The sequence below is a fragment of the Triturus cristatus genome, chromosome 10 (assembly GCF_964204655.1).
Source record: "Triturus cristatus chromosome 10, aTriCri1.1, whole genome shotgun sequence".
NCBI classification, from domain to species: Eukaryota; Metazoa; Chordata; class Amphibia; order Caudata; family Salamandridae; genus Triturus; species Triturus cristatus.
In genome coordinates, this window is record NC_140593.1 from 964,775,829 (window position 1) to 964,787,945 (window position 12,117).

General features: G+C 45.2%; 1 protein-coding gene across 1 annotated transcript in view; it reads left to right on the forward strand.

Annotated features, from left to right (window-relative positions):
• The window catches only part of SMG1 (SMG1 nonsense mediated mRNA decay associated PI3K related kinase), a 1,471,505-nt gene that overhangs the window by 1,402,223 nt on the left and 57,165 nt on the right, over positions 1–12,117 (forward strand). Inside the window, exons 59-60 of the mRNA XM_085628855.1 lie at positions 7,779–7,990; positions 8,099–8,205. Coding sequence (XP_085484981.1) covers positions 7,779–7,990; positions 8,099–8,205 — 319 coding nt within the window. The remainder of the gene's footprint in view (positions 1–7,778; positions 7,991–8,098; positions 8,206–12,117) is intronic.

Here is a 12,117-nt window from a genome sequence, read left to right on the forward strand (position 1 = left end):
ACAACAGGGGTGCCCGCTGTCCCCATTGCTATTCACCATAGCGATGGAACCCCTGGCTGCGCGCAATAGACAACACCACACTGACAAGGGGATAGGATTTAGCGCTCGTAGTCTTTTAATATCGCTATACACCGATGACTTTACTCTGTACATATTGAACATGGAACGCAACCTAGATGTAGTATTGAGGGAGTTTATCAAATTTGGCGGTTTGTCTGCCATTTCTATAAATTGGAACAAGTCAGTGATATTTCCCCTCACAGACAATACCAAGGCGTTAACCTCGGAATTCCCGCTAAAGTGGGAAAATGACACCGTGAAATATTTAGGTATATGGATAAGCCGAGATGTACAAGAACTCTGGAACCTAAACTATGGTAGGGCAGTTAATTGGCTGGAAGACAAGGTAGCTCTGTGGGGCAGGCTCCCATTGTCGTTGGCTGGTAAAATTGCGTTGGCCAAAATGATAATTCTGCCTAAATTTTTATATCTGTTTGTGAACTTGCCACTCATACTCAGTCCTTTTTTAAGACTTTGAAGTCGTTATTGATCTCGCTGGTATGGGCGGGTGGCCAGGCCAGGGTTTCATGGGAACTTTTGTCGTTACCACAGGGTGGGCTGGGTGCCCCGGACATGAAATGATATGCATTATGTGCGCAGGCGCAGTTCCTACAATATTGGGTTCATCAGACACCATTTCAACCACATGTAACTATGGAAAAGGGTGCGGTGGCGCCTGTTCCGGTGCAAGTAGCAGTATATCAGAGCTATAAACGGCCCACGGATGGGATTGATACTACCGAAACGCTCAGATGGGCGTGGGAGGGACTGTGGAGAAGAGCGAGAATACCAGTATTGTATGCTCCCTCGATCCCCCTTGCACAAAATCCTCTTCTACCTAACGTCAGAGACGAGATAAATAGCAAAGTTGCACAGGCGATGAAACTCCATACTTTTGCGGACTTATACCCAGGAGGGAAGTTCAGGGATTATCCGAAAGCGGTGGAAGGAGAGAGGGTACCTTTCGGGGAGGTATTTCTATATTATAAACTTCGGGCTGCCTGCCGGAAGCTGCATACAGATTTCCCATCCCAGCCACCTTCTCTAAATGCCCTAGAAAACTTATTGATTACACCGTCGCCGCGCAAATTGATTACCAGACTCTACACACACATGCAGACTGACGCTCCTGTGGCATCCTCAAGTGCTCGCTTTAAATGGGACACTGAGTTACCCCTCCCCCTGACAGACGACGAGTGGTCATACTGTTGTGCTCAAATGACCAAACTTTCACCTAACTACAAACTTAGACTAATCCACTTCAAATTCGTACACCGTTATTAAAGAACGCCGATTGGCCTGCATAGGATGGGATTAAGGGACGATGACTGTTGCTGGCGCTGCGGGACGGCTGCCGCCTCGTTCCTCCATATGGCTTGGGAGTGTCCATTCATTATTGTATATTGGTCTCAAATTTTTGAATCCATCAACCAAATCCTGGATCTCAAGGTGCCCCCCTCCCCTCTGTTGGATCTATTAGGATATGTCAAAAACACGCACATCAAAAAACGCAAGTTGCACACATTGCTTTTATTATTTGCCAAGCAACAGATAGCGATTGTCTGGGGTAAAAGAAGTAAACCCACAATTAAAGATTGGCTAAGGGAAGTCACGTGTGGCCAAACTCAGCTAACGACGTACTGGGAGCTCATGCCAACTACCTCCAGGCCTAAGAAGATATGGGAGCCATTTATTGAGTGGGCTCGGGCACAATCTGATGATTCCGTCAATGCTGGAGGGGCCGAGGATGCTGCAGTGCCTGTGGGGTCTCCAGAATGCGCTATGTAAATGCAAGGTCTAGTTGGGGTTCATAGAAAATAATAATTGCATGTAATAACACTCAGGGTGGGGTTCCCTCATTATCTGACTGTCAAATTGAGTAACGCTTCATTGAGTATCTATACAAAGTTGGTTGTTGTGTCTGCAAATCTAGAAGTCATCACTGAAATCACCACACAAACTATTTGGGCAATTGTATATGTCTCATGTCCCCGCTATGTATATGGTAGATTACACACCACTGTACTGTTATGTCCTTTGCATTGTACTGTACTACTTTTTTGAAAATAAATAAAAAAATAAATAAAAAAAAACGTTGGTATACGCCTGCAGGTGAGACAAATTTGTGGCATGGTGCACAGCAAAGGCTGTGGATCCCCTTTCTGCCCCTCTTTCAGAAGTTCTTCTGTTACTTCTTTCTTTGGCCCAGCAGGGCTCTGCTCTGGGCACGATCAACGGCTACTTTTCTGCTATTTCGGCCTTTCTCAGGCTCCCTGATCAGCCCTCTCTTTTCAAGTCCCTTGTTGTAAATAGAATCCTCAAAGGCATTATTCATCTTTTCCCTCCTATTCCTTTCGTAATGTCACAGTGGGACTTGAATCTGGTTCTTACATATTTAATGTGCGCTCCCTTTGAACCTCTTCACAACTGTCCTCTTTGTCTGCTGACTTTGAAGACTACTTTCCTGGTTGCCATCACCTCTGCCAGGAGAGTGAGTGAGCTCCAGGCTCTTCCTTGTAAACCTCCTTTTCTATCTGTCCATCTGGACAAGATTGTGCTCAGAACACGTCCATCCTTTCTGCCAAAGGTTGTCACTGCCTTGCACATCTGTCAGATCATCACTTTGCCCACCTTCTTTCCGCATCCTTCCAGTGAGGAAGAGAGGCTCCACCTTCTGGACCCCAAACGTGCGCTCTCGTTTTACCTGAATCGCACACAACAGTTCCAGGTGGATGGCCAGCTCTTTGTTGGCTACGTTGGCGCAATAAAAGGCCAGGCCGTACACAAGCGGACTATCTCCCGATGGGTCATCTTGTGTATTAAAGCCTGTTATTCTCTGGCTAAAAAAGAGCCTCCGGTGGGGCTGCGCGCCCATTCCGCAAGGGTGACAGCTGCCACTACGGCATTGGGATGGAGTGTCCCCTTACAAGACATCTGTCAGGTAGCTACATGGGCCTCGCTGCACACTTTTACTAAGCACTATTGCCTGGACAGCCAAGTCCGGAGAGACTGCTTCTTTGGCAGTTCAGTTGTCCGGGACTTTCTGGTGTCATCTTGGTTCGCAGACCCACCACTGGGGTTGGTATTGCTGGAGTATCTATACTAAGGTACGGAATCTATCACTACGTGTTTCTTTCAGATGAACAAGTTACTTACCTTCGATAACGATATATCTGTAAGAAACATTAGTTAGTGAAAGATTCCTTACCGCCCCACCCATCCTCCACGTTCTGAGAACTGGTTTCTACGGTTAAGGTCATCCCTTTCAGGGCCCTAGTTTCAATGCACCAGTGGTCAGTATCTTGCATGGCTCTGCGTTCCTGGTGCGTAAAGTCGTGTACAGAACTGACGTCCGCATGCAAGGGCGGCGTCTAAGTAGCTGCCGCGACGTCATCTCGGCAACCACAATGCCAACGTCGGATCCTAAGCCACATGACGCCAACTTCCGGCGCGCAGTGGTACTGCTGACAAACTTTCCGGATCCAGTCTGACGCCTGGGGGTAATTCTAAGGTAAGGAATCTATCACTAACTGTTTCTTACAGATATATCGTTACCGAAGGTAAGTAACTTGTTCTTCAGCATGTCTGCTGTACAAACAACACTTTTGTTTGATTTAATAAACCAAATATTTGCTCCTATTTAATACACATCTAGTCACAGATAGGATACACATGACCGCTGACTTGCCTCTTAGTTCATTAACCATATTGTCATCAGGGCGGGGGGCAGGAATCTTTCTCATATCATGTTTAAAAATGATCACTTTTAATAAATACATATCTGAAGCATGAAGTGGTAGTACACTAATTTGCAATCCGATGATTTTCCATTGAAATGGCCACAACATTTCCAACTGACATGTGGTTTTACTGATAAAATGTTTGGAAGTCGAGTTTCTGCAAATATTTTTCATTTGCACATAATCAAGTAATGTGTTATGATTTGTTTTGCTCCTATTTGAATCTTTGTTTACATCACACTTCTGAATTACAAAAAAATTGTATTTTGTAATTCCTGATATATTTTGAAATACTTGTAATATTCATTTACAAGCTGTTTAAATGTTGTCTTAGGAAAAAAACGACATCTTACAGCCTTTTGTTTCACAATGATTGTCAGGCAGCTCACTTCACAAATACCTCTAATTGTCATAAGGAAAAGAAAAGTAAACGCCATCTTCCATGATAAGTAACCATTGGTAAAAAGACGAACTGATATTTGACCTCTGTCTTTGAACAGACCGCAAAGGTGTCAATATAAAAACAAAATGTAAAGGCATGTTCATTGCTCATTCACTTTCTGAATGAACACAACACCTGTTCCTCCCAGCTTGAGTTTACTCGCTAGAACAGACGAGTAGGTGCTACAAATTGCTCAACCTGATGAAATATAACTCACCTTTTCAAGTGGGCGAGCAGATTTTTCAAGGCCTGTTATGTTATATTGCTTTATGTAGAGCACTAATCACCAGAGAGGCTATCCAGGAGCTTTGGAGGGTGTGTGGTCCTCAAGGGGCTCATACGCGGAGCCAGGTCTTCAGATTCTTATGGAGCTCAAGAAGTGGAGGAGGAGACTGATGTGTTGAAAGAGGTCGTTCCATGTCTTGGGTGTGATGTTGGAGAATGATGACCTCCAGGTTTGCTTGTGCAGATGCAGGAAATGTATGAGAGTGAGGCATAGCGTAAGTGTCCGGTGGATTGGTGAATGTGTATGTGGCTGTTCAGGTATTCTGTTCCTGTGTTGTGTAGAACTTTGTATGTATGCATGAGGAGTTTGCTTTGGCTGCCCTTGTGAATGGGGAGCCAGTGAAGCTTCCTGAGGTGCTGCATGGGCGGTGGAGTATGAGTCTTGCAGCTGTGCTCTGCAGTCCTTGTAGGAGTTACAAACACTTTGGTAACCAGGTTAAAAAGCAGCAATAGGCGCTCTGCACTGTATGTAGGGACAGTAGAAAAATTAGTTAACTTAGAAGGTGTTCAAAGAAAAAGGGGTTGGTTACCAAACAACCATGATATGTCCCTCTAAAAAGGACAAACCGTATCAACAGAATAATCCAAGCACTCAGGTTATAATAGTCAATGTTCATTCCGACAGTAAGTGATGTAAAGTCCACTTTAATCCAATGCATCTGTTTGGGGCAAAGGAGGCATGGTCCATAAATCTTCTCAAACAAGGCTAGTAAAGTTCCACACAGCCAATGTAAAAGCCCATCAGTTTGTACTGCCAACATACAACGGTAGAGCCAATAGTATGGTTCAGCCAACACGTGTTTTGTCAATAAGCAAGTAATACCTAGACTTCATCAGGGCTGGTGTATCAGTAGAAATCCGCTCAATCACAAAATGTTGGTTTCTATGTCTGGAAACCGGCTCAGTGTGGCTGGTTTCAAAGGCCAAAATATCAATGTATTCCAATATATCGGCTAAAGTAGAGATGTCAAGAAGAGGAGACTTAAAGTGCACTTTATATCACTTACTTGCGGAATGAACATTGACTCTTTATTATAACCAGAGTGCTTGGATTATTCTGTTGATCCTTGTAGGAGTTGTTTGGAGATTCTGGTATATAGAGTGTTGCCGTAGTCCAGCAAGCTGTTAAGTGCTCGCGTGACCTAGGCTACTCAGGTGTTCTCAGGCAACCATCGAAGATCTTTCGCAGGATGTGGGAGCAGGAGGGGTGCACAGCATTGACTTGAGCCTTTATTTTGAGCTTGTTGTGTAGTATGATCCCTAGCTTTTTTGCATGTCGTGTGGGTCCTAGCTCAGACGGCCACCAGGTGGAGTTCCATGGGGAGGTCTTGTTGTCGAAAATCTAGTACTTCTTTCTTATCGGAGTTGAGCTGCATGCAGCTGGTTCTCATCCAATCTGCTACCATGGTCATGCAGTTAGTGAAGTTGGTTCTGGTGGTGGTTCTTGTCTGCCATGGAGAGGATGAGTTTGGTATCGTCATTGTAATAGATGACTGATATCTTGTAATCAGATAATGTTGGCGAGTGGTGTCATGTATATGTTAAAAAGGGTTGGGCTGAGGGGCGATCCCTGTGGGACTCTGCATATCAATTTCTTAGTCTCTGATGTGAAGGCTGGCAGTCTGACCCTATGGGTTCTTCCCCTGAGGAAGGAAAAGATCTATTTGAGAGCGGATCCTAGTATGCCAGTCTCGTGGAGTTTTCTGATGAGGGAGTTATGGGGGACAGTGTCGAAAGCTGCAGGGAGGTCGAGCAGGATGAGGGCTGCTGTTTCTCCCCTATCCAGGATGATTCAAATGTCATTGGTGGCCACGATGAGTGCTGTTTCGTTTCTGTGATTCCTTCTGCATCCTAATTGAGTTTTAAAAAAATTAAATGAGAAAAGAATTTATTAGGCACACTAAACCAGAGGGTGTGAAAGTGCCAAGCCAGTCAAAGAACATATGCCTAACCCTAAAGGAGGGGGATTCCTATTGACCCAGAGAACTAGAGGGAGAAGAGCCAAGTTCTGAGGTGTTTTTGTAAAGCCAACAATATTCCTGTTTCAGGAGTGTGAGCAGGTAAGGTGTTCCACAGTTTCACTGCAGCGTAGGAGAAAAAACATCCGCCCTAAGCTGACTTTGCGGATCTTAATGACCACCACCTTCCTACTGGACACCAATCTGAGTGGCCTATTGGGCACATACCACTGAAAACATGGCCAAATGAGCCGTGGACCCTTTTGATGCAGTGGCAGAAAAACGGCATAGAACTTTAAAAATCACTCGCTTCCATATTGGAAGTCATTGAAGGACCTAAAGGCCTTCTACTACCGAAAGATGTCTATGGCTATTTAAAATAAGACGTGCAGTGACATTTTGAATAACCTGAAGCGTGTGCAATGAAGAATTGTTGATATTCAGATATAAGGTATTGCAGTAATCTTAATAAGAAGCAATCAAATCCACTGCCATTGGTGAAGTTTGAGGTATGTTGTGAGTTGTTTGTTGATTGCCTTCTCAATCACTTTGGCTGGATAGGGAAGATGGGTCGGAAGTTGATTCGGGGCGGCTGTGGGCTTATTGAGGAGGACGTTGATTTCTGCAAGCTTCCATTCATCCAGGAAAGTGGCAGGCGTGATGGAGGTTTTGATAATGTGGGTCAGGGTGGTGCTGATTGGTTATGTTCCCAGACTGTGGATGTAGTGGGGGCATGGGTCCATTAGGGCCCCTAAGTGGATGGTCCAACTGATTGCCGCTGTCGTTTCAGGTGAGGGTTGTCCATTCGGTCAGGTTGCAATCTTGGTTGGTGGTGGGTAGGTTAGCAGTGAGTTCCATGGGACTGGGTTGGTGTGCGAAGCTGCGGTAGATGTTTGCCTTAAAGAGTTTCACCCTAATTCCCTAAGTATTGGAACAATCTTTAAACCTGTTATGGTGCAGGCGTCTCATTGATTGAATCAGGAGGCCCCAATAGGAATTGGTGCCACTAGTTCCTTGAGTAAGAGCCCATACCACTGGAAAATCTTGACTCGACTGGTGGATTCAGTGGCGCTGGCTCATAAAGGGCCATCGCATATTGCAACTGATCAATGCTTTCACTTAAAATATGTAAAGTATATTCCTGTGCAGTTACTTTGCTATCTTTAATAAATTGTATAAAAAGTTTAATCATTACTTACTTTCTTTTATGTTTTTTAAGGTTGACGATAGTTAGCAGACAACTTGAAACTCCAATTGTGCATTTTTTTTATGTGTCCTCTTTCTTTGCTCTAGGATGAAGAGGCTGCTTTGGCAGATGGAGAAGATGTTCCATTTGAAAATAGTGTCAGACAGTTCCTAGGTGAATACAAATCTTGGCAAGACAATATCCAAACTGTACTGTTTACTCTAGTGCAGTCTATGGGCCAGGCACGCAGCCAGGAGCATGTTGAAATGCTGCAGGAAATCATTCCAACATTAAAAGAGCTAAAAACTCAGAGTCAGAGGTAAATACTATTTTTCTTGTAGTTCTGTGAAAATAACATTTTTTTATTAAATGAAACATGAAAACGTGGGTGATCTTTTACTCTTTTATTTTTTATTTTATTTTTTAGTATCTACAACACACTCGTGAGTTTTGCATCTCCCTTGGTTACGGATGCATCTAATGAATGTTCAAGCCCAACATCATCTGCTACTTATCAGCCCAGCTTTGCTGCAGGTATTTCTCTCTCATTTTTGGAATGAGCATTTTCTATAAAGGACATCTTAATACTGAGGAATTAGTCATCTATAATCATTTGCTGAAACAATGTCATGCTCTAATCTACAAAATGTACTTAAATCTAGAGAACCTTGGGCTCAGGTTCTCTAGATTTGTGGCACACTAACTAATCACCCAGTGACTGAGCCACCTTTATACTGGCACTAGATGTAGGAAGCTGGCTCTGTATATACTATACCAAATTGAGTTCTAGTGTGCACAGAGTCCAGTGGAACCCCAAAGGCAGGCAGAGGTAAAAGTAGATAGCACCTTACTCTCTATTTGTGGTAGTGTGGGCAAGCAGTAAGGCTTTATCAGAGGGTAGTGTTCAGCATTTGTTATACACACCCAGGCAGAAAATGATGTCACTCAAAGACTGAACTCGGACCAATTTGATTTGTTTAAAAATATTAAATTATTTTATTTCTTAGAACCAAACCAAGCCTGGTGCAGGTAAGTGAAATAACACTTTGCAAAATCTTATGCAGTAATTTACAGGTGAATCCAGGTTCAAATGCAGTTGGTTAAATTACAGGTAAAAGGTTAAATTACAGGTAAGTCAACAGTTCTAAATTACTTTTCAGTTACTTTACAGATTACTAAGTACGTTACTTTTTAGATTACTTTTCAGATTACTTTTGCTAATCAGTGTGATATGCCTAGATATCACATTGAGACATCTCCTAGACAAAATGTAAGTAATTCACTTTTAGTACATTAGCAGTTTTTCAATGTTTTATACAAACCAACTCCACACTTAGAGAAAAGCAGTCATTGTATTCCTATAGAGAAAAATTAAGTTAACTGTTTGCAGTTAAGTACTTATTTGTGGGAGTTGGTATTCTGGGGTTAGAACCAGGGTTCCCCCAGGGTCGAGGATGCACTCTCAGAACACCCTCAGCTGCACAAGGACGGCCTGGTGCACAGTGCAGAGGCCCAATGTTATCCAATGGGGGATAGGGAACTCTGGTTGGTGGCTGCTCACGAGCAGGCCCCAAGGTTGTGGGAGCAAAGCTCCAGGTGTTAGGCTCAGGGCAAAGGGGAAGCCGAGTTAGCACACAAGGTGCACCCGCACAGTGTCTGGTTGCAGGGTGCTGTTTTGGCGTTGGGTGCCCTGTTGTTTTCAATGGGAGTTGCTGGTTTTGGATTTTGGTTGCAAGCCCGGTCCAGGAAGACATCCGGAGGAACCAACAGCTGGGCAGGTAAGTTGGAGGGCTCGGGGACATAAGTGCACCTTGGGTTCTTTTCTCCAGGGCGCAGGGCGGCTGGATGCAGGGGTGTCTTTTGATGTCAGATTTCACCTTACTGGGCGGTTAATGGGGGGGATCTCCGTGCAGAGGCTGCAGGCGACATCAGGGAGTCCTGGAGGGGTCAACCCACAGTGGACTTGGACTCTGGAGTGCCGGGGTACCTCGCTGGGACAAGTGGGCCACCCGGATTTGGGCCATAGGTGTTGGGTGCAGTGGTGGTTCCAGGCGTCCGGTTTCTTTGTCCTCAGCAGGCTCAGAGTCTGTCTTGGGAGTTTCTTTTGAACAGAGCTGCTGTTCACAGGAGATCCGGTCTTTGTTGAAGGCGATCAGTCCTCCCAGGGTTCTGGAGATCGCTGGCTGCAGGACCAGGCAACTTTTGGCGCAGGCTCTCTGGAAACTGCTTGGCGTCTTCTTTCATCCTTCTTAGATTGCGGGAATCTGTCTTCCTGGTTCCGGGTTCCCACTAAATATTGTATTTAGCAGGCAATTTAGGGTAGCCCTTAGGGTGACAACACTCTTGGTGTGCTCACCCCACGTGGGGGAGTGGGCACAATACCTAATCCTGATTGGAGAGTCCCTGCCATCTGCAAGATGGCGGGCACTGAAGAGTGGGCTTCACCTCGCCTCCCCCACCTGAGGGGTGGGGTTGGCAGAGGTGGGCACACCTTCTGGGCTGTGCTAATTATTCTTGCCTGTCATCCCGCCGAAAAGGAGGGGAGACTGGGAGGGGTACTGCTCCTGATAGCAGAAGAGGCTGGGGGTTGCGTTACAAAGGCGTCCTTTGAAGTTCCCCTGCCACAGATGGCTCTTCCTGGCCTGGGGGAGGTGGGACCACCTCTGCCCAGGAAAGGCTTTGTTTCTGGGCTCAGGGAGCGGAGGCTCCCACCCAAGGGGTCCTGAAACAAGTCTCGTGGTGGCAGGCTGTTGTGTACCAGTCAGGGAACCCACCAGAGGCTGGTCGTTTTTCAGGGGGCATCTCTAAGATACCTTCTGAGTGCATTTTTCATTAAATGTATCACTGGCATCAATGTGGGTTTAATGTGCTGAGAAGTTTGATACCAAACTTCCCAGTTTTCAGTAAAGCCATTATAGTGCTGTGGAGTTCATAATGACCAAACTCCCAGGCCTGTATACTCTTAATGGCATTACTGCACTTACAGTGTCTAAGAATTAGTCTAGAATTGCTCATGCACCTGTACCCTCACCACTGGTATAGTGCACCCAGCTAGAGGGGTGGCTGACCTATGCCAGGGCAGTGGGTTGTAGGCATGGCACACAGGGATGTGTGCCATATCGACTCTTCACTCTGTTCTGCACCATGTTATGTTATGTCATTAAAATGTCTAGAGCGCTCTGCTACCCTGGGATGTCCTGGTGCTGTACACTACCTACCTAAGGGAAAGCTGAGAGACTTGAGGCTAGGAGTAGCCTAGGCAAATAACCAAGATTTTAATCCCTTCCTAAAGGAGAGAAGTTCAGTTAAATTCCTGAGATGAAAAGGAAGATTGTTCCAAGTCTTAATGGCACAATGATAAAAACTTACCCCACCCCAGCTTACTTTCTTAAAGCGGGGGAGGAGAACAAGTCTTAAGTGCACAGAGCTCAATGCCCTCCCCGGCACATACCACTGAATGGAGTGTCTCAAGAAGTCAGGGCCCATGCAATTGAGGGCTTTAAAGACAATGCACATGGCTTTAAACTGAATGCGAGATGTAACGGGTAGCCAATGAAGCGATCTGAGGCCCGCCCTTACTGATGGGAACCTAGGTGTCCCCATGAGCAATCTGGCTGCCGCATTCTGTACAATCTGGAGTCTGAACAGATGTTTCCTATGAATACTAATGTAAAGACTATTACAATAGTCCAGCCTCGATAGAATAAGTGCAATAACGGCTGTTTTCAGGCAGTCTTTTGGGAGGAGGAACTTAACTTTTACGAAATATTTTAAGCATAAGAAAACAGGATGAAACAACCCTGCTGACCTGAGTGTTAAAAGACAGTCTTGAATCTATAATCACTCAAAGATTTTTTGCATTTGCCACTGGGGCAGGAGGCTCTCTCATTGTAGTCTGCCACCAATCAGGTGTCCAAAGATTGACGGTATTCCCAAAGAGGATAACCTCAGTTTTGTCCGCATTGAGCTTAAGACAATTTGAGGCCATCCAGGCAGCAATTGCTTGCATGCAGTTGTGACACATCGAGGCAGTTTCGGCTTCTGACCCCTTTTTAACTGACAACACAATTTGTGTGTCGTCAGCGTAAGAAATCCGAAGGACTTGATCAAAGTCGACAACGGGTTGACATATATGTTAAAGAGTGTTGGTCTAAGCGAGGACCCCTGGGGAACTCCACACAGAAGATAGAAGGGTTTAGAGCTATCTCTACCGAGGGCCACTGTTTGTGTTCTGTTGGCTAAGAACGATTTCAGAAGAGCCCAAGCCTTGCCTATGACCCCGACCGCTGATAGACGGTCCATCAATACTTTGTGATGAACCGTATCAAATGCGGCCGAGAGATCCAACATGATCAATATAGCAGAGCCACCTTGGTCTAGAGCCTCCCTAATCTCGTCTGTAGATTTTATAAGTGCAAGTTCGGTGCTGTGTTCAGCACGAAATCC